At 42.9% G+C, this 27,534-nt stretch overlaps 1 protein-coding gene across 1 annotated transcript; it reads left to right on the forward strand.

Annotated features, from left to right (window-relative positions):
- Positions 1–838: 838 nt before the first annotated feature.
- Positions 839–27,325, forward strand: atp10b (ATPase phospholipid transporting 10B). Its single transcript, XM_056440145.1, is given in 25 exon segments — positions 839–1,248; positions 11,302–11,404; positions 11,959–12,060; positions 12,356–12,441; positions 12,746–12,784; positions 12,786–12,850; positions 14,226–14,357; positions 14,592–14,719; positions 14,999–15,170; positions 15,173–15,250; positions 18,703–18,882; positions 20,214–20,504; positions 20,507–20,752; positions 20,872–20,972; positions 21,060–21,186; positions 21,306–21,490; positions 21,685–21,691; positions 23,392–23,468; positions 23,554–23,679; positions 23,776–23,976; positions 24,093–24,173; positions 24,315–24,341; positions 24,344–24,421; positions 25,859–26,046; positions 27,040–27,325. Coding segments are annotated over 25 exon segments (3,516 nt in total).
- Positions 27,326–27,534: the final 209 nt, after the last annotated feature.

The raw sequence follows: 27,534 nt of genomic DNA on the forward strand, positions 1-27,534 counted from the left end.
TTTATTACGACGGTTGTAAATGTGTCTAACATTTAAATTTAAAAAATGTGTGACCCAGTGCAAATTTGGCCTAATTAAACTGGAGCCTGCACTGAAAAAAAAGACAACATATGTCAACATGAGAAAGTGGAAGGCCTCCTACATGCATGCCATCTGTGCAAGAAGATACTTTGTTGTAGTCCATCATACATGGGAGTCTCATACACACATGTACACAGAACAATTATCTCTGCTGTGTTCATTCACACTCTACAGACTCGTCCTATCTTTGCCTCGAGCACTCTGCTCATGTTGTGTTGTCAGTTCAAATCTCCTTATGACCCACTGCACCAATTTTCTGCTCTGCAAACATTAGATTGTCAGCTGTGCTATTCTTGTCTTTTATTAGTTTTTTGTGTGTTAAATGTTCAAGGACAGTATTAATGATAATAAAAACTTTACTATGTAGGTCACTGACTTCATAATTCTGCCATGTGGATGAATTCAAAGACTTGAAAACTGGTTTCTACTTTGAGAATATTGACAACAAAGTTGAAATCAGCTGAGTCACTGGAGCACCCTCTGCTAAATGTCTGACAGTAATCATTCACTTGAACAGCTCCGGTGCAAGGAATGCAAACACACCTGATGATGCAATGGGCGGACTTAGAGGAGGACCAGGTGTACTGTCATTTGTTTCAACCTTTTACACCTCACACACACACACACACACACACAGAAAAGGCTCATTGAAGGAGACCCTGCAGAGAGTACTTTTACCTCAAAGCAGCTTTGAGTATTGAGAAGATGGGGAGGAAAAGTTGATAAGAAGAGGAAAAGAAAAACACTCGGAGCAGCTATGACTTTGAAGAGTCCTCTGCACCAGGTCAGAGATGCTCTGAGAGGTCAGAGAGCAGGGGAAAAGGACATCCGCAACTTGGTGTCCAATCTGCCTTATGAGGTCTTGGGGAATGCGAAGCAACCCAACCGCTACTTCCTTGGCAATGCCATCAAGACCACTAAATACACCATCCTCCTGTTCATCCCCATGAACCTCTTTGAGCCGTTTCACCATCTGGCTAACATATACTTTGTGTGCCTGGCTATTCTGAACTTTGTCCCCATAGTCAACGCCTTTCAGCCAGAGGTAGCTCTGGTCCCCATCTGTGTGATCCTCTCTCTGACGGCCCTGAAAGCCGCCTGGGAGGACTTCAGGAGGTACCGGTCGGACAGAAAGCTCAACAACACGCAGTGCTTCATCTACAGCAGGTAACCGACTCAAATACAATCATGTCTTTAATATAGAAACAGGGCAGTTGTGCGGTACATACATGATGTAGCGAGTGGAAGCACTCATGGTGCCTAATGATTCTCATCACCCAGCATGTTGCTATCTGTGAGTCTGTGTAGATCTGCGTAATTGTGTGTGTTTTACCTCCTCTACATGTCCGCACCCCGTGATCATTTTTTACTTGAAATGGTAAATGTATGGGAGATTATTCCTCTTTTGAAGAGCCTTACAACAATATCTCTCACCATCGCAATGTGCACATTTGATGAAATCCTCATCTGGATGTTTCGTCAGCAAAGAGAGTAAGGTTAGCAGTTATCTATTTTTGAATCACTGGTGAAGGAGGAATAATTCACAAATGAGAATAAAGACCTCAAAAAACTTTTCTCTGCTGGGACTTTTGAACGGTTTCACGTAAGGATAGAGGCCACTCCAATGATAAACCCTCAAACATTCAACCTCTGGAAGGGTCTATCATTAACTAGCAGTTGCTTGCTTTCAGATCATTGTTGGGAAGTGCAGCCTCAGGCTGGGGGGAAACCCTGTATCTCCTGTGTGTGTGTGTGTGTGTGTTTGTGTGAGAGTGTGTGTGTGTGTGTGTGTGTGTGTGTGTGCATGTGTGTGTGGTGATAAGTGGCCTCAGTGCTGACCCAGTCTTAGCATCTCAGACCCTTGTGAGAATGCGCGGTCCCTCTGGGCCTGTTTGCAGACACTCGTCATCTTTGCCTCACGCCGTCATATAAACAGCAGTTGAGTCATGGCAAGCGGACTCTCGTGGGTCTCTTATTGCTTGCTGGGTGGGAATGTTAAAGCTCCATTTTGGGGTTGGTAAAGATTAGAACAGAATCGATTGCCTTGGGTTTCTTTGAAGCAAACGAATGTTTCCTGAAGAACTTCAGGAATACATTTTAGGCTTCCACACACTTCCTTGTTTTTTCTATCTAGGTGAAGTGAATCCATCTGAGAGCTCGAGGAACACACATCCTTGCTGTGCATGTTAACATCCACGTGGAATGTTTTCAGATGAGGGGGATTTAACTCTTATGGACCAGACCTTCTCAGATGCACGTCTTTATTTCCAATCACCCTTCAACCGATTGTTGTTTTCAAAGAGGTGTGAAGTGTGTCTGTTTGAGCATGAGTGCCTTATCTTTAGGGTTATTCTATCAATCTGGTCTGTATCTCAAAACCTTGTCAATCCCCCTACGCTCAAATGTGTTGAACACGCCAGCTAATAATCATGGTGATTGACTTAATGACTTTAACACATGTCATTGAATTGTTAAATTTGTCTAATTTTATTGTCTGCTCTCTGCAGAACATGCAGTCACCAATCTGACGGTTCCTGTCCGTCTTTTAAGAGTCCAGCTATTTCATTTCATCTACAGCACGTGTTGCATAAATGTGGCTTATACCCTATCTACTATCAAACCAGTATCTTAAGTGTCACTATATTTCTAGAGATATGTCTTCTCCACAAATGACATTTTCAAGAGACACATCAGGTAGCCAAATTCACAAGAGCAGCTACATTTAGATGAAGACGTTATTTGGCAATGTGAGATCTTTAAGGCAGTTGGAAATATGGTTATTTCTGGCAGACTTCGATGAGAAGTTTTGTAAAAGCAAATAACAACTTTTTCCAAAATGTCAAAGTATGGAGGTGACTGGCACACATTTAAAAACGTTCTGATTATGACACAGACATATTATGACCACATAAATTAACTTCTCATAACTAGAAACCGGTAACTAAAACCTGGTAAGTATAATCTAAACACGTTATACTAAAATACAAAACCCTCCCTCCTAGATTTTTTTGAGGCGAGGTGTGGTGTCATGTAGCAGTCACCCGATCAGGTCCTACATGCAGGGCAGCATGCTTGTATCGCTTTGTCATTGGTGATTAGCCAGCTTGACGTGCAGGGTTATGTTATGATTTGGAGTGTTTCCTGTTTTGTTTTGAAGTCCCTGTCTCGTTTCCTGTTTCCCTGCGCTTCCTTCCCTGTGCTTGTCTGTTTCGGTCCTGATTGTTCCCAGCCACGCCCTGATTGTTTCCACCTGTGTCTCCACCTGTGTCTCGTTTCCCCATTGTATTTAGCCTGTGTCTTGCTGCTTGTTAGGTGTCTGTTCGTTTTTGTTCTTGGCCGGTTCTTGTTCCTGCTAGATATTAATAATAAATCCTGTGTTTTTTGAGAACTCTGCCTGCTGCGTTTGGGTCCAAACCTTGCCCTACCTAACAGGGTTAAACCATAGCGCATGTGGCTCTATAGGAAGCCTCAAACTCTGTGAACAGCCTCGACTCATAATGTGTAGGCTACTGTCTGTCGGGTTCGCTTAGTAATGCGCGTGAGACAAACTGTGTACTGAAGTTGACATGTTTATTCCCCAGCTCACTCCGTATCTGACCCTCGCCCCACACATTCACTCCCTCATCCTATTGGTCCACAGCCTACCAACATAGGGCTTCCTATTGGTTAAACATACATGTCAATCAACTGTTATGCGTAACATTGAACAATACCACATCTTCCCTTTTAAGAACAGAGAATAAACTATTGTTTCCATCAGACCATTCGAACCCTGTAAGGCACATGTGTCAAAGTCAAGGCCCGCGGGCCAGATCCGGCCCGTGAATTAGTTCTCTCTGGCCCGCGGGATGATATCTAATTACTATTAAAACCGGCCCGCAGTATTATGTGTCCGCAGCACCATAATACTACAAGTCCCAAGATGCACTGCGAGTGCATTGGCGCGTACCGAGTGCCCGCGAGCGAGCGCGATCCCGCGTCTTCTCTTCACTTCATGAGCAGCAGCAGCAGAGTCACAGTGGAGGCCTGAACATCGCCTTCAATTGTCATCTCCCTCTCCCCCAAAATGGCAAAAAGAAAGGTAGACGCTGAAAACAGGGGGTTTCAAGACAGGTGGGAGGCAGAATACATGTTCACCGGTAAAGGAAAGCCTGTGTGTCTTGTGTGTGGAGACAGCGTGTCTGTTATGAAAGAATATAACTTAAGAAGGCACTATGAAACATCAACGAAACACACAGACGCACAGAAAGACAAATACAAGAATATGAACACAGAACAAAGGCTACAGAAGGTAGCAGAGTTAAAAAGAAATCTTAAGTCCCAGCAGGCTATGTTCACAAAAGCCAAATCACAAAGCGAGGCTGCAGTCAAGGCCAGTTTTATCGTGGCTGAAGAGGTCGCAAAATCAGCCCGGCCATTTACCGAGGGAGACTTTGTAAAGAACTGTATGCTCAAAGTTTGTGACGTTGTGTGCCCAGAACAAAGGCAGCTATTTTCAAATGTGAGACTGAGCAGAAACACAGTTGCTGACCGTGTAAACCAGCTTTCCACGAATCTTAAACAACAGCTTGTGGGAAAAGGAAAAGATTTCATCGCATACTCCCTTGCTGTGTATGAGAGCGCCGACATATCGGACATTGCTCAGCTGTCAATTTTCATCCGTGGAGTGGACTCAAGCCTGTGCGTGACAGAAGAGTTTTTGGGATTATGTCCGATGCATGGCACAACTACAGGGAAGGATCTGTATGAACAGGTATCCGGATGTGTAAATGACATGGAGCTGCCTTGGGACAAACTTGTGGCACTAACAACAGACGGAGCGCCCGCAATGTGCGGTCATAAAAGTGGCTTGGTGGCAAGGATTCGGGAGAGAAAAAAGGAGAAAGACGGCACGGGTGAGCTGATATCTTATCACTGCATCATACACCAGGAGTCGTTGTGTGGCAAAGCTTTGAAAATGGAACATGTTATGAGCACCATAACACGAGCAGTTAACTTCATTAGAGCAAAAGGTTTAAATCACCGCCAGTTCAAGACGTTTCTGGAGGAGTTAAATTCAGACTATGGTGACCTGCCCTATCACACAGAGGTGCGGTGGCTAAGCAAGGGAAAGGTGTTGAAAAGGTGCTTCGAGCTGCGTGAGGATATCTGTCTGTTCATGGAAAGCAAAGGGAAAGACACTACAGAGTTCCGTGATAAAAAGTTCCTGTGTGAAGTCGCATTTCTGTGTGACATCACTGGCCATCTGAATGAACTGAACCTGCTGCTGCAGGGGCGGGGCCATGTCATCTCTGACATGTATTCTACTGTGAGGGCGTTTAAAACCAAGCTGAGCCTGTGGGAAACGCAGATGCGAAAAAATAACTTTGACCATTTTTCGTGTTGCAAGACCATGCACGAGCTGGTCTCTAAACAGCCTACTGAGCCCAGTGAGCCTACTGTCGTGTTCCCGAGTACAGAGTTTGCTGACAAACTCGGCATACTTGCTGCCGACTTCAGGCGGAGATTTTCCGACTTTGAAGCCCAAAAAAGCAGGTTTCAACTACTCAGCAATCCATTTGCAGTTGACGTGGAAAGTGCACCAGCAAATCTCCAAATGGAGCTGATTGAGCTCCAGTGTAATGACACACTGAAGGCAAAATATGAGTCCGTGGGCGCTGCTGAGTTTGCCCGTTTCATCCCTGACACAATGCCTGAGCTGCGCACCCAAGTTGCTCGCATGCTGTCTATGTTTGGCAGCACATACCTGTGTGAACAACTGTTTTCGTTGATGAAACAAAACAAAACATCACATAGGAGTCGTCTTACTGATGAACACCTGAAGTCAATCCTGAGGATTTCCTCAGCTCAGAGCCTGACCCCAAACATTAATGAACTTGTACTCAAGATGAGACACCAAGTATCGGGCTCAGCCTCAGACAAGTGAGCAGAAAGGACTTGGACTTGATATTTCTTTGAAGGGAATTTTTTTTTTTCTTCTCCAGTTGAATGGACCCAGGGAAATGTTGCCTAAGAAATTAATGCAACTGTTTTGCACTTTTGCAAGTTTGCACTAACTTTTCTAATTTTATTATAAAAGACAGTCATTGGTGAGGATCAGAGCAGCACACTGATTTTTTTTTTAATGCATGCTGTTTCATTTTTGCATTTATCTTGCCATTGAGCTTTGAAGGAAAATTACATTTTGCTGTTTACCTGTTGAAAAAAAAACGTTTTCAATTTATTACTGAAAGAGCCTTGAGAAAATATTGCAACTGATTTTATTTATGTTTTACTTAATTTAATGATTAATGTTAAGTGCAATATAGGCTGTGTTATTGGTATTGGTTCAATATGTGCAATAATTGCGAGTTTTAATAAACATTGAACCAGCCCGGCCCTCCACTTGTACCATTTTTTTTTATTTTGGCCCCCTGTGTATTTGACTTTGACATCACTGCTGTAAGGAGAACAATGTTAGGCACTTTGGTGAGCATTGGAACTTGTATGAAACAAGTGCATTAATTAAACAACTGCAGTTCCCTGAATTCTCACATTGTAACATAAAGTGCTTTAACTAAACGTATTAGCTTCAACTAAGCTTTCACATAACCATGACACCCTAACACAACAATAACTCAACATATATTTCAGAGATTTCTTTCATTTCACAAGTTAAGCCTAGTGGGCTCAATGATGGCTCTCCCAAACCTAGTTCTGAGATTGGGAGTCTCTGCAGGTAACACTGGAGGTGTCACAGCAGGTGGCATGGGAGCCTGCTCTGACATGTGCTGCTGTGGTGATGTCCTCTCTTGTGTAGGCGCCTGTAGAGGTATCAGATGCAGGCGGTTGCGTCTCACCACCCCCTGAGGTAAATCCACCAAATAAGATCTTGGAGTAGAGTGGTTCTGGATCACAGTTCCAGACGTCTTGGCGTCGGTGACCCATACCTGTTCTCCTGGTGACAAGACGCTGTGCATTTTTGCACGGTGACGCCTGTTATAGTGTGCAGCATCTGACATCCTCTTCTCCTTTTCCTTCTGAGCCAGTGCATGGCTGTCAGGCAGTGTAGGGTCCAGATGAGAGGGAACGGTTGGCACCATGGTGCGTAAACGTCGGCCCATGAGAAGCTGAGCCGGGCTGTATCCGTTCTGAAGAGGAGTGGCTCTATAAGCGAGTAGAGCCAGGTAGGGGTCATCTGCCTTCTTTAGAAGGTTTTTCACCGTCTGAACCGCCCGTTCTGCTTCGCCGTTACTTTGCGGGAACCTCGGGCTGCTGGTGACATGTCTGAATCCGTATGCAGCTGCAAACAAGGCGAAGGCCTGTCCAGAAAATTGAGGTCCGTTATCTGACATCATTACCTCCGGGATGCCATGGCGAGCGAAGATTGACTTTAGATGCGTGACGATGTCGGTGGACCTGGTGTGAGATAAGAGTGCAATCTCAATATATCTCGAGAAGTAGTCGACGACCAGTAAGTACGTCTTTCCAAACAGTTCAAAGAGGTCCGCCCCCAACTTCTGCCATGGTCGGTCAGGGAGCTCTGAGGGCATGAGCGGCTCATTGTGATTGTGTCTCTCTTGTATGCATGTTCTGCATTTGAGTACCATGTCGTTTATCTGCTGACCAAGTCCCGGCCACCATACAGCCTGGCGTGCGCGCGCTTTACATTTCACGACACCTTGGTGTCCTTCATGCAGCTTGGCTAGCACGTTGTTCCGCAGTGTTGCAGGTATTACCAGCCGTGTTTTAGGAGCAAACCGTCTTCCACTGTGAGTGTGGCTCGCTCTAGCCAGTAGTTTTTCAGCACTGATTCCTGTTTGACATGCGCTGGCCATCCTTCTCTGCACAGCGTCATGACCCGTGAGCAGACACTGTCAGCTTTGAGCTGCTCTTTCAGATTCCCTATGTATGAGGGGCTGGCAGGCAGATTTTCCATGATACAGTCCACATATATGTTTGTGCTCTCCATCAGTTCGTTTTCATCTGGGGACATGCTCGCTTTCACAGGCGAGCGTGACAGTGTGTCTGCTGTCCAGAGTGACTTCCCTGGCACATGTATGATTGAATACGAGTAGCGCATGAGCCTCATTCTGAAGCGCTGAATTCTTGGCGGCAGAAGATCAAGTGCTTGGGCTCCAAGTAGGCTGAGAAGAGGCTTATGGTCGGTCTCCAGGATGAAATGCTTTCCCAGGAGGAAATCCCGGAACCGTTCACAGGCCCATGTGAGGCCTAGAGCCTCCTTTTCAACTTGTGCATAGCGTTGTTCAGTTGGAGAGAGTGACCGCGATGCATAAGCCACGGGACACCATTCACCGTCCACCTTCTGGAGAATAACGCCTCCCAAGCCATACGAAGATGCATCGGCTGATACTTTAGTGTCCCTCTTTGGGTCATACATGGCCAGCACTGGAGGAGAAGCAAGTGCCTCTTTCAGCTCCTTAAACGCCATTGCCTGGTCCGTGCCCCACACCCAGCAGTTCTTTTTCGAGAGGAGGTCGCGGAGTGCTTTGTCCTTTTCGGCCAGCTGAGGAATGAATTTTCCCAGCTGGTTGACCATGCCGAGAAAACTCCTCATCTCACTCACATTTGTGGGCTCCTTCATCTCCGTGATAGCCTCCGTCTTCTTCGGATCGGGCCGGATGCCCGTGACTGAGATGATGTGGCCCAAAAAGGCCATCTCGCTCTTGGAGATGTCACACTTTTCCACATTCAGAGTGATGCCTGCTTTCTCCACTCTTTGTAGCACAGCATGGAGTCGAGTGTCATGCTCATCTTGGTCCCGTCCCCACACTAGTAAGTCATCGATGTGACAGACCACACCCTCCAACCCCCCTATGACTTCCGCCATCATGCACTGAAAGTGTTCGGGTGCTGAGTTGATGCCGAAGGGAAGGCGGTTAAAGTGGAACCGCCCGAAGGGTGTTATGAATGTGGTGTACATGACTGACTCTTCGGCTAAGGGGATCTGCCAGAACCCCATGTTAGCATCCAATTTACGGAACACTTTTGCTCCGGCAAGCATTCCAAGGGACTGATCCACAGACGGCAGAATGTACTTTTCACGGCACACATACTCATTCAGGCCAGTATAATCCACACACAGTCTCAGACGTGTACCGTTTTTCTTTGGTACGACCACCATACCGGCACACCAGTCTGTTGGCTCCTCCACCCGGCTGATGACGCCCAGCTTTTCCATTCGCTGGAGCTCTTCCTTGACTTTCCCCACCAGCGGCAGTGGAATTCTCCTAGGGGTTTTCAGTGAGAAAGGCACAGCATTTGGTTTAAGTTTTATGTGATATGCCCGTTTCACCTCACCTAGCCCACTGCACAGTCTAGGGTACGTCGACTTGAGTGTTCAAATCTATGCTGGCAACACGTTTGAGCAGGCCAAGGGCTGTAATGGCTGGAAATCCGAGCAAGGGCGTGCTCAGATTTTTGACCACGTAAACCTTCTGCATGGTCTGTTTGACTCCACTCCTCAGCTGCAGTCTGGCGAATCCTGACACCTCCAGCGGCATCCGTCCCGGACCAAGCAAATGTCTCTCTGCTTTCTGGAGAACAGGCTGCTATGTCCCGGAAAATATGCGGTTCATATCAATCTGTGACACAGCAGTGACATCCGCTCCGGTGTCGAGTTTGAACCTGATTGTGGTGTTCCTTATTCCTATGTTAGCGTTCCATGCAGCTTTGTCGGACGTCACAGAACCCAGGAAGAAACTTTCATCCTCCTCCTCCGTCTCAATACCGTCCACGTTTTCGCCTGCACGACAGACACGCTGAAAGTGTCCTTTCTTTCCACATGAATGACACTTTGCATCGTTGGCAGGGCACTCATGTCTAGGTGAGGTGAGCCACCACATTTGTAGCACTGGGAGCTATGTGTATATTTACTCTGGCTGCTGAAGTGTGTCTTCGCTCCATCACTTTTGTATGTGTTAAACTTGGGCTTCTCTTCTTGCTTTCTGCCTTCAAACACTCTGTCCACAGTGGCTGCATCCATCTGCACTACACTACTGGCATCACTCCTCAGTGTGTTTTGTTGCTTTTTTATCTCCTCTGATTGTCTTGCCATGTTAAGGGCTTTTTCCAGGTCTAAATCCTCCTCCATCTGCATGCGTTCGGAGAGCCTTGCATCAGCCAGTCCCAATACAATCCTATCTCTGATTAGCTCGTCATGCAATGTCCCATAATTGCAGTGTTCCGCTAATGCGTGTAAGGCAGTTACAAAAACGTCCACTGTTTCATTTGCCTCCTGTTTGCGCATGTTAAAACGCGCGCGCTCATATACAATGTTCTTTCTAACAATGAAGAAAGACTCAAATCCGTCTCTCACTTTTGCGTATACTTGCTGGTCTGGAGCGCTTAGTTTTAAGCCTCTCAAGACGTCATCTGCGTCATCTCCCATGCAGTATATCAAGGTGTTCACCTGGTTGACTTCGGAGCTTGCTGACAGGTTGCTTGCCTGACGGAATCTCTCAAATCTCCGAATCCATTTTGTCCAGTCGTTCGGCTTGGAAAAATCAAAGGGCTCCGGCGGCTGGATGTTAAACGTAGCGCTGGGTGTGTTAGCCGCCATGACGTTAGCTGCCTCCCCGTCCTGCTCTTTATCACTCATCAAACTTCACCGAACTCTTCTTCCGAACTTTGACCGACGTCCCTACAGTAGTACAACTGTTACATATCCTGCTTTAGCTACACAGCACTTCTGACACCATGTCGGGTTCGCTTAGTAATGCGCGTGAGACAAACTGTGTACTGAAGTTGACATGTTTATTCCCCAGCTCACTCCGTATCTGACCCTCGCCCCACACATTCACTCCCTCATCCTATTGGTCCACAGCCTACCAACATAGGGCTTCCTATTGGTTAAACATACATGTCAATCAACTGTTATGCGTAACATTGAACAATACCACACTGTCCTTCTCTGATAGTTTCCTTATTCCAAAGCATATAAACAAACACATCTGGGCTGCTCTCCAAAAACAACAGCATTGATTTTTCATTTTCATTTGCTTTTATTGTTTATTCCCTAACATAAGCAGCGGCTGTGATTATTTCATCCATACGGAGTGATTCAATATTTAATTTGATTGCACAAACACAGACAAAATACACCCACTGTGCCAATATTGTTAATAAATGTGACAAAAATCAATATAAAAGCCACCCAGAGACTGTATCTTTATGAAATCAACTGTAATGACTGTTGCTATCTGACATGTATGATTTCAGCAAGGATAAAAGGTTCACAAAGAGCCGATGGAAGGATGTGCGTGTGGGTGATTTTGTGAAGGTGGTTTGCAATGAGATTATACCTGCAAACCTGCTGCTCCTCATACCTGCAAACGCATGAGGGGTGAAAAAGGTGACAAAAGGTCCTCTGAATAATTCAGTGATCGGGCCCTTATAATAGTAATAACAACTTTACATTATCATTATATATAATATGGTTAAAGTCATTCATGAACCAACTTCCTTTTTTTTTAACTTGTGTGCTCTGCTAAGCTTTGAGCCTGTTCCATGATTCTGTTCCATGATTCTGTTTCATGATTCTGTTCCATGATTCTGTTCCATGATTCTGTTTCATGATTCTGTTCCATGATTCTGTTCCATAATTCTGTTCCATGAAGCTGTTCATGAGTCTGTTCCCATTCCATGACTCTGTTCGAGGAGCCTGTTCCTTCGACGTGTCCCCCCATCAAAGATGTTTTATTGCGAAGATCACCACATCGCATGTTCTCCGTGTCTCACTCCAATCTCATAAACGCCCCCCCCACCCAAAACAAAAACTCTTCGGATCTACACTATTCACGTGAATGACCTATTTTGATTTTAAAACGGTGAATTTCGCCGAAAGGTGACAAGTTTGCAGGTATGGCTCCTGCATACTGTACATCAGACCTCAACGGTGTGTGCCACATAGAGACATCCAACCTGGAGAGAGAGACCAACCTGAAGCAGAGGAAGGCAATGTCTGGCATCTGCATCCTTGTAAGGAATACCTACAACTTCAGAGTTGTATTTCTCTCACAGTCTTCCATCTCCATTCCCTCTGTGCTGTGATTGATATTTAACGAAACAACTGTAAAGTTTCCATCTGTGGTAAATGCGGATCATTAGGTCAAAAGCTGTAATGACAGTGAGAAAGCACATACCAGTTGGATTAGATAAGTTAAATTATGTTTTGAGATCACAGCTGTGTGTAATACGTGTCAGAACAGAACAGTTACCGTAGGAAAGTTTACATTCATACTGTCGTGACTTTATACCTTCTCTCATTTCCCAGGATCCTGAATTTAAACCTGAAAGCTTCAACACTGTTTTGGTGTGTGAAAAGCCAAACAACAATCTAAATCATTTCAAGTGTTATGTGTGAGTATCAACTACACAGATCACATGGATTCCCCAAACACTGCCTTTAAGCCTTTCAGAGAAGCCAAGCAAAACTAATTCCAACCCACTTGCTGCACTTTCTGATGCCACCAGAGGCATTATTGCGGCTGTAATAGACTATAATCGATTTCCTCAGGCACCACAGCTCTAACAGCTGGTCTACCATGCTGTCCAGCTATGGCCATAAAGAAGGGGAACTGCTAATGGGGGATATATCAGCAGTAATGAATATCTAACCAGATCTGACAGGACAAAGGAGGTTTCTCACTTTCTCCTGCTGCAGTGAGAAACCTGATAAGGACAAGGTGGGCGCTGGAATAGAGTCTTCTGCTGCGATGCTCCAAAATGAGAAACATGGACCACGCTGTTGGCTTTGTGGTGTATGCAGGTATATTCTCCATCTTCTCAGCTGTTTCACCGCTTTAACCTTGAGCTTAGTGTTTTTGCCCAGGGACGTAGCCAGAACTTTAGAAGATCAAGAGTCCACATTTCTCCATCACAACCGTACTCAAAATTGTTTTTATCTCACTGCCAACCAAAGTCTCTAAATTAAATTTTTGCATATTTATCCTTGCAAAGGTCCAGTTATACTTTCTGTACATTTTGTCGCCCTACATTACAAGGGTTAGTTATTGTAGTGCAGAACACTTTCTTTGATTCTAATGTGAATGATATACGGCTGGAAAATGCCTTTTTCATAGCAGCCATGTTAACGTGTCATTGTAGGGTAAGCACAGGTGTAATTAATAACATTGATTATGGCCCTGATCCCTTTAGGTGGACCAAGGCCCAAATGCAGAATCACTGGATTAAGTGGTACACTCAATAGAAATACTATTATTCATTATATCAATTACACCTGTGTTTACCCTGCTTGACAAAATTACTGCTGTGAAAAGTGCCCATCAGCACCTGTTTGTTATGTCAAGAGAACGTATATTAATGTCTAACTAAGCAGAGAATGAAGCGTGTGTGTTGTCATGAATGCTCATCCTTGCTTTATTTATGTTTGCTAATGCTAGTGCTGTTAGATGTGAGACACCAGGAACCATCAACAAGTTGAGAGAGCAAGCATGTTAACATATTTAGCTCGTACAGCATAATTGCATATTCACTATCTTAATTTTGCACGTTAGCCTGTTAATATTAGATAAATGGCACGAAACACAAAATATAGCGGCTGATGGGAATGCCATTAGTTTTTTTGCTCATACGTTTTAGTATTAGACAACTTCTCAACTATTGTGAACTGATAATGATATGACGGATCATCAAAGTTAATACAAGGATGCACCATCTGGAAAATCAAAGTCAATGTATTGAGTTGCTGTTTTATGGCTGATTTATCACATGGCATGTGAAAAATGTGTTGTCAAAAGATCATCAAAGGTGGTTTAGTTAATCCTTGAGGGACCACAGATGTCTGTGCAAATTAGTTTCATGGCGATTCATCCAATAGCTGTTCAGATATTTCAGTTTGGATCAAAGAGGTGAACCAACCAAATGAAAGACAGAATGATATTGCAATGCCTAGATCCATGTTGGTATGTTTGAAAATATCAGTCAGTAAGAAATGTGCGGGTTAATTATTACAAAAATTAACCCGCAAATTTCCTGAAATATTACAGAGGATATGAACTAGTGTTTCATTGTCCTGTTTTCCCCCCTACATTAGCTGACCCAAAATAGGTAAGTTTTAAAATGTTGACAACATTTTCCTTGGTGTTCACTGACCATTTGGACCTTCTGATCCCACCTTTAAGGCCATGAAACCAAGTCCATGCTCAACAACAACGGGCCAAGATACAAGCGCAGCAAATTAGAGTGGAAGCTGAACACAGACGTCATCTTCTGCGTAATTCTCCTCCTCATCATGTGTCTTGTTGGAGCACTAGGTCAGTGATGAGTTACATAACTTAACCATAAAATCACTACACAGACTGGTTCTGGGTTTTACATTGATGAGGAGACGTTTAATTTCCAATAGAATAAGAACACATAACAAATACACTTTGGCCACAGGCCCAAAAATATACTAGTAACAAAAGTAGGAGACAGGGAAGGTGTAGTGGCAAACATAGCTTTGATCCCTGTCTGTATGATTAATTCCCCTGTCCTCACACATGCAGGTCACTTCTTATGGCTACAGGCGCTGCCCAGTGGGTCCCCTTACCTTGTCCCTGAAAGCAATGGTCACCTGGACAGCCCCAGTCTGTCCGGCTACTACATGTTCTTCACTACGATCATCCTGCTGCAGGTGGAGGAGTCTGACTGTGTGTACGAAAGAAAGTATTTATTGTGTTTATCTTATTTTCCTAATTTTTTATTTTTTTTCTCATAATTTTTCTTCTAATATATTCTTATTCCACCGAGTTTTGTCCACTCTCATCTTAACACTTGTCATCACATCACCTCCATTTTTTCTCGCTCTCTCCTGTCTCTCTTGTCTTTATTTAAATGTTCTCCCCACTCCAACTTTCTCCTCTCCTTTCCTTTCTTTCTTTTGTCTCTACTCCCTTCGTCTCCTCATTTGCAGATCCTCATTCCTATCTCTCTCTATGTATCCATTGAATTGGTAAAGATCGGTCAGATCTACTTCATCACCAATGACATCGATCTGCACGATTATGAGAACGACAGATGCGTGCAGTGTAAGACCCTGGACATCACAGAGGACCTGGGACAGATTGAATACATTTTCTCAGACAAGACGGGACCCTCACTGAGAACAAGATGGTGTTTCGCAGATGCTCCATCATGGGCACCGAGTACCCACACAAAGAAAATGGTAAACTTCATATTTTTTGTTTATTTATTTGTTTATTTATTGGATCCCCATTAGCTGCCGCCTTAGCGACCGCTAATCTTCCTGGGGTCCACAGAAAGGACAAAATACAATACATACAAAAACATACAAAACATATCGTGAAACCAACAGTTAAAAATAGTACAACAAAATAAAAAATAGTACAGTCGAAGGATAAGATATATGTCATGCAATTCAACTTAATTCATACAAAGAAAAAGAAAAAGAAAATCAGATGACTAAAAAGCAATAGAATACGTCAAGTGGTGAATGTTCTTAGGTGCGCCTTTAATTGTTTTTTGAATGACAAATTATGACTCATGTGAGTTAAACGAGGAGGTAGTAAGTTCCAAGCGGTAATTGCACGATAGATAACAGTACGTTTGAGGAGGTTAGTTCTTGGGGTTGGCGGTATCAATTGACCTAAACTAGCATTCCTTATATTGACAGATATTGAACCAAAAAGAGCTATTTAGTTATATACACTCGTACAAAAAAAACATATTCAGACATCTATCCCAGAGGTCATCAGATAACTAATCTTTAGTTTGGTTATTAGCTTAAAAAGGTCTGGATGAACCTATTTTCAACCTGTGAAATATTGGAGTTCATCACAGAATATCTGAGAAATGTAGGCCTATTATGAATTACACTCACTTTGACTAATGCTCACACAGCACAGAGCAAGATAGGACTGGTATGGTAGCATCATGGTAGTACGGTAACATGGTCGTATGGTAGCATGGTAGCATGGCCTTCAGGGATTTCTCGCAGAAAAAGTTTATTTTAAGACCCTCGCCATGATATTCTCCTAAACCTAACAACCTGCTTCAACCTAAGGAGATATCTGGCAGAGGCTACATGTTCTATGTTACTTTTTAACATGAAAGTGGAATTAGCAAGCGAGAAACCTTCAAGAGAGCAACAGAGGAGGATCCTTCTCCCCGGATGGACAGAAGCAATAGATGTAATGTATACAGAAGAAATCATGACAGAGTTACAACACATTCAATGAGTATGACAGAATGTATGAATAGTTGGTAGTCGGCATGGACCAAGATCTAGACCTCCATGATCCATCAGGCAGATGGAGGTAGAGAGGAGGAGTGGACGGGGCACAGCAGGGCCATGGCATCAGACCTAGCCAAGTCCAATGGACCATATGAGATATGAAGTCACAAGGACTCCGGGGAGGAAGCAGAGTTCATAATAAGATGAAAATTCATCCATAGGTAGAGAAAGAAGAGGAGACAGGTGCTGAGTGTATCCTAAAACGTCCCCCAGCAGTAAATAAGTCTATAGCAGCATATCTAGTTGCTGGACCAGGCAAACCTGATTTAGCCCTAACTATAAGCGCCAGGCACGTGCACAGATAGACCCCAAGTGGTGCTCAAGCACCGGCCCTTTTGCCCTGGATGAGAAAAGTGCCCTGTTTGCTGGAGCCCCTTTTATTTTCATTCATCAGTATTTAAGAATAACAATGACTCTCTGTCATCAAGTCCCCCCAAATGTGTTTTGATATCCGACGGGGCATTTAGTTGAGTTCTTGTGAGAATTTCACCCCGACATGCTCCGCGTCGCTCACGAGCCCCCGCCCCCTCCTCCTCCTCCACTCAGTGCTCGCGCAGTGCTCCTCGCGCCACGCTAAACGGGTGCACCTCCTTCTCCTCTGACCCGCAGCATCAGACACACAGGTCATGACGGTGTTTGTCCCCTGACGCTGTTTGGTGATAAATTAACCACGTCGACATTAGCGCTGCTAAAAACATGACGTCGCAACTGGAAGAAAGAAAATAAACAAAAAACTCACGAAATCCGTGGTTTCACAGCCTTGTCCAGCTGTTTACTGACGTCATGTGAACAGAGCGAGGGAGAGATATCCAGGCAGGCATCTTATTTGTGTTGTATAAATGCTATTGAGACTATTTCGAAAGTATGTTGAACTTATTAATTCATTTTATAAATGTCACAAGAATTCACAGCGAGAGAATTGCAGCTAAACTATGATTGCTATCCTTGTACCACATTGCTTTATGTGGTATGTTTCTCTTTGTTTTGTCTGTTCCAGTTTTACAAATATCAATCTTGTATGAGCATTGCAGAGGGTGAAAAGAGTAAACGCAAGAGAAACTAGAACGGGCACTCGGTAGAGCGCATACCTTCACCGCAGCCACTTTTTTGGTACTTGGCATGAGAGTGTGGGGAGCTTGATGTCATGTGAACATGTTGGCATTAGTTGCATGCCAATTGGATAAAAATTGACCGTGCTATGGTAAAAAGAAGATTTTGACCTTTTCATGACCTTGACCTTTGACCCGATCAATCCCAAAATCTAATCAAATGGTCCCCGGATAATAACCAATTATTCCACCAAATTTCATGCGATTCGTTTTAATACTTTTTGAGTTATGCGAATAACACACAAACACACACACACACATACAAATAAATACACAGCGATCAAAACATAACCTTCCGCATTTTCAATGCGAAGGTAAACAACACTTGTAATAACTACTTACTAACCCAGAGTGAGGTCATGCCGGGAAATATCAGACTGAGGCTTTTTAACGCTTTTACAGAGGTTTGATATTTCCCGGCATGACCGAGCGGTCGAGGTTAGTAAGTTGTTTATTATATGGCATTTTTTCGCTCTTATCATTTTGTAAATAAAAACTTATTGTAATTGTTAATAGAAAACAATTTCATTTTGTTTAGCTCTCATGTCTTCTCACGACACAATGTGTTTCAATTACTTGCTAACTTCTAGTTACAGCGATCAATATAAAAATCATTTTGCCGATGGGTGCCTTTTTTTTGGGTTTGAGCACCTGCCCCCCAAAATGTCCGTGCACGTGCCTGATAAGCGCTATCGAAGAGGAAAGCATTAAGTCTACTCTTACATGAGGTGACTGTTTCTGCCTCCAGACTGAAGGTGGAAGCTGGTTTCATAAAAGAGGAGCTTGATAACTGAAGGCTCTGGCTCCCATTCTACTTTTTAAGACTCTAGGTCTAGGAACCACAAGTAGCCCCGCATTTAGTGAGCGCAGCTCTCTAGTGGGGCAATATGGTACTACAAGCTCCTTAAGATATGATGGAGCGTCACCAATCAAGGCTTTGTAGGTGAGGAGAAGAATTTTAAATGTTATTCTTGATTGTACAGGGAGCCAGTGAAGAGCAGCTAGTGCAGGAGTGATGTGATCTCTTTTCTTAGTTTTCCCTCCTAAAGTTAATTTATTTGGGCTAATTTAAGTGTTTTCTTGGGCCTTTGATTCCACTGAGGAGGGTGGGGCGCTGTCTAATCCATGTCTTTAAAGTCTTTTGACACTGCATGTATAGTCAAGCGCTCCACATTGGAAAATGCCTTGACCTGACATATCGTTCGTATATAATATACATACTTTATGTATCACGCTGTTCTTGGGGATTTGCAGCCATCCGCCTCGCTGTCCTTGGTGAACCAGAGTCATGGGAGGATGTCATCTTCAACCAGCGGCCACGACCCCCCCTGACTGGATGGTCCCTGGGCATAACCCCTTACTGCACACAACATCACCATGACAACCGACACAGGAGCAGCAAGGTCAAGGAAAATGCCCAGAGCTATGTGGCATGTATGTTTCTAGGACCAAGAATTTTGAACTTTTAACCGATGACCTGATCTAAAAGACCTCAATATGTTATTTGTTTACCAAAATCTCTCCCATCCTTGTGTCAAAAGCCTCATGGACCCTGTCCCTGCCGCAGATGGTCGAGCTGTTAGGTGACAGAGATAAGCGCATCCATTTTGGCTTAAAGTTCCCCCTGTGTCTGTGACGGGACATATGGTCATGCTGGGCACCATTCGGCACAGACCCCTGATGTCACATAAACTATAAACGTGCACTATAGATTAGTCATAATTGTCTTCATATACAGTATAGTAGCTCTGTGTCTATTTTTCTCTTCAGGGCAAAGAGAGGCCTGGAGATACAGGCTGAGACAGAGAAAAAAAACATCTTTGGTTTCCTCATGCTCTGTCTCTAACAGACCAGAATGTTTTTATAAATAAAAACTTCCTCCATTCCTTTGGTCCTTCCGGCAACAGTTCCTTGGAGCTTCATTAGCAAACAAAACTGGAGGAAAAGGTTAAAAAAGCCTCAAACCTTTTCCAATCCTGTCACATCAGAACAGTGAAAGCTGAGTTTAAGCAGTAAACAGTTTATTGACAGGCGCTTTTAATTAAGGAACGGATGAACTTTGACTCCAACAGGAAACAGATGATTCCAGACAGGAAGCTGCTTCAGCAGATTGGCAGGGCAGGGAGCTGCAGCGGCAGCCAGAAGATAGATCCTTACCTGGAATTTTTTCTGGGTCTCGCCATTTGCAACACGGTGGTGGTTTCCATGGCAACATCTCAGAGACAGAGGGTGGAGGGCACAGTCAAGAAACGAAAGATGGACAATGATTTGTTCTTTTGAAACTCCAAGTATGCAAATTTGTTTGAAAAATTGAACTAGAAAACGTTATGAAGAATCTATTAATTGTCATTATATAATATAGATCTTTACACCTTGTGTCAAGACATGGACAGTCCTGCAGCAAAATCCCCGTAATGTAATCAGTTGAAATTCTTCTTATGAACCTCATACAATTAGTTTAATTTTTAAATTTCTCTTCAATTGTTTAGCTCTAAGTTTCTGTTCGTTCTGCAGCGGTCAGGGCTAATTTTCTTTCATATTTAAAGCCAGAGTTGTAAAGATTCTGAGTCCTCGCTAAATTAGCCACATAGTGAAGGGAGATTTGCAAGAGCAATCAGGATTGTCTTTATTACTTTTAGTGCTCGCTGCTCTTGACTGTGCTGTTCTCAGGTCATGGCAGAGAGGAGAAATATGTGGGTTTTCCCTTAAGTTTGTGATTAAAGGTAAAAGCGCAAAAAAGAAACAAAGTGGAAATGGATGACAAGGTTTTAAGACTGTTTTTGTGTTATCACCATATGGGCAAAATGGGTTTTCGAGTTCTGGTCAGGCAAACAACCCACTGGATACTTTAGTTACAAAGTCTGTCTCTCTTCCTCATATTTTCACCTCATGGCAGCGCAAGCCCAAGAAAAGTCACAGCATTTTAGAGGACTCAGTTGTAGAGGAGGACCATTGTAACCCTTGTGTTAACAAAGAGGACTTTGAAGACACCACTGGGCTCCAAATGTGTTCACTGCATGCTCCATCCGACACAAACTCAGATAATCTGAGCTATGAGGCGAGAATCAAGATGAGGCAGCCCTTGTGTACGCAGCCAAGGCATATGGCTTCACCCTGATAAACCGCACCCCTGACAGTGTGACACTGAGGCTACCATCTGGGGAGGACCTGGTATTTGAGGTGCTGGACACATTGACCTTTGACTCCAACAGGAAGAGAATGTCTGTTTTGGTGCGACACCCAATCACTAGAGAGAGTGTGTTGTACACTAAAGGGGCAGACTACGCCATCATGGAGCTACTCGGTAACTTCACTAATGCACATTTATTAAATTATTTACCTTTATTAGTCAATATGGAGATAGCCTGGGTCATTTCATAATTCACAATGAAATTTTAAAAAATCTGTGTCATATTATTTCAGAACATCTCAGTGGGAAGCAGAGGAATATAGCAGCAGGTACTCAGCATCACCTCGAGTGCTATGGTAAAGATGGGCTACATACAGTTTGCTTTTCAAAGAAGGTACACAATCTGATTTGTTGATATTTACCAGCATCATTTTCTCATACTAGATGATCTCTGTTCAACTTCTTTCTGCATGTGCTGCAGGTTGTGAGTGACAAGGAATATGAAAGCTGGTCAGTGAACAGACAGAGAGCTCTGGCTGCTATAGAACACAAAGAGGAGCTTGTTATGGACTCTGCAATGCAGCTAGAGACAGAACTCTCCCTGCTAGGTAGTATACATCAGCCCAACACACATCAATCCTAATAAACACTTGAAAAACATACTGTGTATCTGTGATAAGCTCTGTGTTTGAATATTGCCTGACTTTGGATGTATATCCTCCTGCAGGGGCGACGGGCATCGAGGACCGTCTTCAGGAGAGTGTCCCATACACCATCGTGGCACTGCGGGAGGCATGGATACAGGTGTGGGTGCTGACTGGTGACAAGCCGGAAACAGCTGTCAACGTCGGCTATGCCTGCAGGCCACTGGAAAAGGAAGACCTGCTGATTAACATGTGCTGCAAAAACAAGGTGAGGAGGCCGCTGTCTGCCTCAGAGCTGTGAAATGGTGCATGATGGAACATCTCTGATTCATTTCTTACACCACAATTAGAATTTGTTTTGGGAAAATCAACGCGGGATGAAAATGTCAACATACGTAAAGCAACATTTAGGTTAGCTCCGCACAATGATGGAAACCTGTGGGAAACAGTTTGCTGGTTCAGTCCACAGGTAACACAATCTGCCCAATAGTAGTTGCTAGGCAACAACCAGAGAATCCAGGAGGTTAACAGTCAAAGAGATAGTCAGCCTCGTGTTTACACATTTGACAAACGCGATACAATTAATGAATGAGTCTTAGAAGTGCTTGTAGGTGAATTGTGTTACCTTTGTAGAGAGCCAGTTTAGCTGCAAGCGTTATGCTGAGCTAAGCTAATCGCTACTTGCGGTATCTTCATAGTTTCCATACTGAGGTGAGAGTGGTTTTAGACATTCTCTACAATAGACTAAACTTGCATCTCTTTATGAACTTTAGTATATTATCTGAAACATCTGATTTTATTTGGGGGGTAGTTAGTTATTCTTACATCATGAGATCTGACCAGACTTGTCAAATAATACCAAAGGCGGTAGAATTGTGGCAGGATTTTTCTAATTAAAGTGAAATATCATTTGCTTAAAGAGATATAAAATGAGGGTGAGTTATGTAGTGTAATAGATTAGGGATAAAGGAAATAAGGTCGGAGGAGGAGGACAAACCTGACGAGAATAATGATCATGCTTACAGATTATTAGGGCTGGAAAAGTATTGTTGTGACCACACTTCAGAGTTTAAGTAACATGTGGAGCTGTAAACAAAATACCTGAAACAACCCTTTCTGTGACCTGTAATGTCACAGCCCTACAAAAAACGGTTATTTTTCTAACATTTTCCAAATATAGAATTACTTATTGCAAACATGTACTGTTTGTCTGCATATTTGAGCCACTCAATATGAGGGGATTTATATTTCACACAACGCGCACACACACAGCTTGTATCTTAGGGTAGCATTGGCTGTATTTAATGGTCATTTAGGACAAGTCTTGTGTTTTCCAACCAGTTCAAGAGGTTTTACCTCAGCGAACGCCTCCCTCCAGTTTAAATGGCGAAACCTTTTTGACCCCTTATATATTTAACTAAAGGTCAAACCCTCACATTTTCATCTGAGGAAGATAAGGTGTCAGGTGTGGACCCTGCTTCTCTGAGTTCATTAAAGACCCTTCATAACAACCTGACCATGTCCTAATCATCCCCGGCCTCAAATAGACTGAAATTACCCGTTGGCTAATGGATGCATGGGGAGCTTTTTGGAACAAAGGCACTGCTGCGCTCCTCTCAGATGGGACTAGTCATTGATGATGAATGGAGGAAGAGACCCCCAATACAATATCTACTGTTTTCATATTTAATTACCAGTCTAATTTTCAACCCCCAGGGGAAATACCCCTTTGCTCATAATAGTAATGAACTTTTCTTTGTTTTGTTTACCACTGTAACTTGATGACCACCTGAGGGATGCATTCCCACAGTCATCTCCCATCCACACCTAATGAAATTTAACCGGCATTAGATAGATGATCTAAAAACAGGATGTGACCCAATTTTTTTCATCATGTCCCTTTTCCTCTTGGCTAAGAGGCTGGAGTTATTTACAGACAACAATGATGAGTCTGATGGGACTAAGGCCTCAGAATTGCTTCTAGCCAGACATAATGAACATGAAGATGTCACATCCAAGTTAGAATTCTATTTAGTTCACTACACTCACTATCTTAAATCAAATGCGTTTTATTTATATTAATGTATAAGAACCATCACGTCAGTAGGTTTTGATCCATTTTCTTCTTTAATTGACGTTGTTGAACTGATATTCACTGTGTGGTTTCAGGTGATGGTGCAAATGATGTCTGCATGATCCAAGCAGCTGATATCGGCATCGGGCTATCTGGTCAGGAGGGCATGCAGGTCTGAACTGAGGTCTTTAGCTTCAAAGATGTTACTTGCTTCTTTGACTGCTCTCTCACTGTCCAAAACTCTCTCTCATCTGCAGGCGCTCATGGCGAGTGATTTTGCTATATCTCGCTTCAAACACCTGAACAAACTTCTCCTGGTTGACGGACACTGGTGCTACATTCGACTTGCCAACATGATCATTTACTTCTTCCATAAGAACGTGGTGAGTGTCAAGTCGACGTTTGTGCGCTCTGCTGTCTGAATCAACATCTTGCCTGGATGTATCATCTAATCTTCTACACTTTAAGGTGCTTCCCAGGCCTACGTGAATCTTCTGTTCTGGTACCAGTTCTTCTGCGGCTTCTCTAGCACCGCCATGATCGACTACTGGCTGATGATTTTCTTTAACCTTTTCTTCACCTCGTTACCGCCCATCATGTTTGAGATTTTGGACAGAGATGTTTCTGCAGAGATGCTGCTGGGTGTTCCTGAACTGTACAGGATGGGACAGGGGGCAGGGGTCAGTCACAATAGTATCTTTGTGTTTATAGACTTGGGTCATGATTAAAATGCACCAAGTACGTTGCTAAGCCTAAGTATATGTATTCAAATGTGTGTGCGTGTGTGTTTGTTCAGGAATACACGTGTTCAACTTTCTGGGTCTCCATGCTCGATGCCTTCTATCAGAGTCTGGTTTGCTTCTTTATTCCATATTTGGTGAGCGAAACTTTGGAATTCTGTGCTTTCGATAAAATATTGTGCAAAGTTGCTTTTCTATTCTGGTGCGCCCTCTGAATTATTTGACCGGTTCGCTGCTTTTTGCCTAAAATCTGATCACATGTATTTTCTCCCCTCCAGGTATACCAGGATTCAGACATTGATATTGTTTTACCTTTGGAACTCCTTTGAACACAATCTCTTTATTTACCATCCTTTTGCATCAGTCAATAGAGATCAAAGCCTCAGTGAGTGCTGAACAGATATATATATATATTTATAAATATATTAGGGCTGTGAAACGATTAAAAAATTTTAATCGGATTAATCACAGGTTTTTGTGGATTAATCATGATTAATCACATATTACCGATATTCTCGGTATATTTTGTGAGAACATAGAGATTTATGACAAAAGACGGATATATACATTTATACATTCTTCTATACAATGGTGCTGCAACTCAGCAGTTATTTAGCAGTTTTCTTCCATATGGAACATTAATACATCTTCATCCTAAACAGAATGTTTAACCCTCCTGTTACCTTTCGGGTCAATTTGACCCCATTCAATGTTTAATGTCGGTGTTCTTTGGGGTCAATTTGACCCCAGGCTGTTTTTCACTGTGTCAAACATATCAGAAATATCAACTTTTTTATTTATTTAAAGGGCTATTTAGGTAGTCAACAAACAAACATAAAGTACCTCACACTTAAACTTGGGAAGCAATATTAATTCTAATAATTTTCTGGAGGTTTTAATTGCTGGGGTCAAATTGACCCCGAGGGTAAAATATGTTCGTAAATGTAAAGGTAACAGGAGGGTTAAACAGGGCATTTTTCTCTTGTTTGTCAACCATTAACTCCACCATGATACAATCTAAAGGTGGACAGATTGACAAGTGACTTTTTTTTTGCTCGGTCCCGATGCGCGAGACAGAGATCGATAAGTGTTAACGCAATGCGAAGAGACAGAAATGACATGCTGCTGTGGAGATACGATCAACAACAGACGTTTAGTTTAATAAAAGAACAAAGACGTGCTATAGAGAACATGTCAGAGGGCGGGCCAATCTTTTTAATGTCATGCGATCTACCAACACTACGCCGCGATCGACTGGCAGGTCGCGATCGACGTGTTGAGACCCTGATCTACAGGAAGTAAAAGTCGTAACAAGGTTTCCGTAGGTGAACCTGCGGAAGGATCATTACCGATGAACAGACCGTCTGCATGAGAGCGGACAGAGTTCAGATTGAAGTGGTGTATTGGAAGCTCATTTTGCAAGTGACTTTTTTTTCGTCCCGACGACCAACAACAGACAGATTGGAAGCTCATTCTGCGCATGCGTTAAATGCGTTTTTTTTTTAAACTAGTTAAACCTGTAATTGAATTAACTGAGTTAACGCGTTATTTTTCACAGCACTAAAATATATATATATATATATATTATCAATGAGCCAAAGCTCTTATCATTAAATACTTTCAGTCTGGTCTGCAATGTATACAAATATGATGATGATAACAACAACAATAAAAATGTTCACAAAACATGTATGTGTAATATTATTTACATTAATCCAGTGTATTTTTAAATGCATGCAATTTGAATCCTGAACAGACCAATTATCACGAATGGGGTTGTTTTCAAAATATGTAATTGTTGTTTTATGCATCTGTCTTGCAGACAGTGGTTCACTTGATAATCATGCTGGGCAGTGTGGCATTGTACTTCATTGTGACACTTGCCTACAGCGCCATCTGTGTCACTGGTAACCCTCCATCCAACCCGTACTGGATCCTCCAGAGCCAGATGGCCGACCCCATGTTTTACCTTATCTGCATCATCACCACTGTGGTGGCTCTGATGCTTAGGTACTATTACTTTAATGTGCCCTCGTTATTGTTACTATATTGCTTTTTCAATGTATTTATTTGAATGCTTGCTAGCTTGCTCTATTGAATACCTCTGAAGAGTATATAAGCAGCAGATTGTTTCATTGTTTAATTGTCCTATGTTCCTACTTTTATCTCCTGTTATATGTATACGTATATGTATATGGGGAAATGTCAACAATTTTCACAAAGACATCTACAGGAACACAAATTATTTAAAAAAACTATAGACTTTAGGAAATGTTCTCTAACATATAGCATTTGGAAAGGAAAGAGTTAAAAAAAAGAATCCTACAGTTTACAATCAGGAGCATGTTAAACTCTTTACTGTTTTTATTCTAAGACAACATAGGATAAAGAAAATACAGTTATCATCGGATGCCCTGCTGGATCTTACAGGTTGACACTCTCTAACTAGGGCTATTACTAGTAGAATACTAATAGTTCCTTAGTCATTAAAAAGACAGAAAAGAACACCACACACCTAGAGCCTAAGGCACCGCTTCAAATGTTTTGTCCGACCAACAGTCCAAAACACAAACATACAGGGATATTTCCAATCATAACATCACTATGAATTATAATGCAAAATCACTTTTTGACATTGCTCATTTTTAGGAGTTCACATCCTTGTCAAATCAAAGGTCAGAAACCACTGTTGTAATCCTCCTTCCACTCCTGTTTAAAATGAATCAACCTCCTAATTATATTGGTGTAAGTTTATGTAAGTTTGTATTTGACTTGTTCAGATCATGTACTGCTATATCATTGGAAGGTTGTTGTGATGCACAAACAGCCTCGGCAGATTTGTAATTAAATAATGTTAATTGTGAAGTCCAGAAATGATCTGCACCGCGCCTCGGTCCTTCCTCCTGGTTGCTAATGCGTCTGAAAGTGCTGATATTTAGAGGGAATGGTCTGATTTACATCAAAGAGACGCATTATTTTTCACCACCATTCTGTCTCCCCCAGGTACATGTTTCATGTGCTGAAGAACTCTCTCGCACCCTCCCCGCTTGTGCAAGCCAGGCATCTCGACCAGCTGGACCCCTCAACGCGGGACGAGTGAATGAAGGAATGGAAGAGCTTCAGGAGCACGAGCCAGGTCAAACGATCAAGGTTGTCTCCCCCACCATGTCCCACCATGGAGACCCCTGCAGACATTTACTCTGAGTCTGTTACCTCCTCTGATGACATGGAGGATGGATTCACACTTAATGTCATCACAGAAAGCTTTCATAGGCCTGTACACAAATGAGAAATAGACTTTTGGCAACATGAAGGACGAAGATGAAAAGTGGTAAATATTCCTCATAATTTGATATATACCAATATGTTTTCATTTTTGGGGAAATACTCTTCTTGGACTTGTGACAAATCTTCGATTGGGGTGATGAGTAAGGAAAAGTATGTAGGCCCTCTCCTCCTTACCCTCCTCATAACAAGCTGCCGTAGTGAACACATAAG

Source organism: Pseudoliparis swirei, chromosome 19 (assembly GCF_029220125.1).
Source record: "Pseudoliparis swirei isolate HS2019 ecotype Mariana Trench chromosome 19, NWPU_hadal_v1, whole genome shotgun sequence".
NCBI lineage: Eukaryota > Metazoa > Chordata > Actinopteri > Perciformes > Liparidae > Pseudoliparis > Pseudoliparis swirei.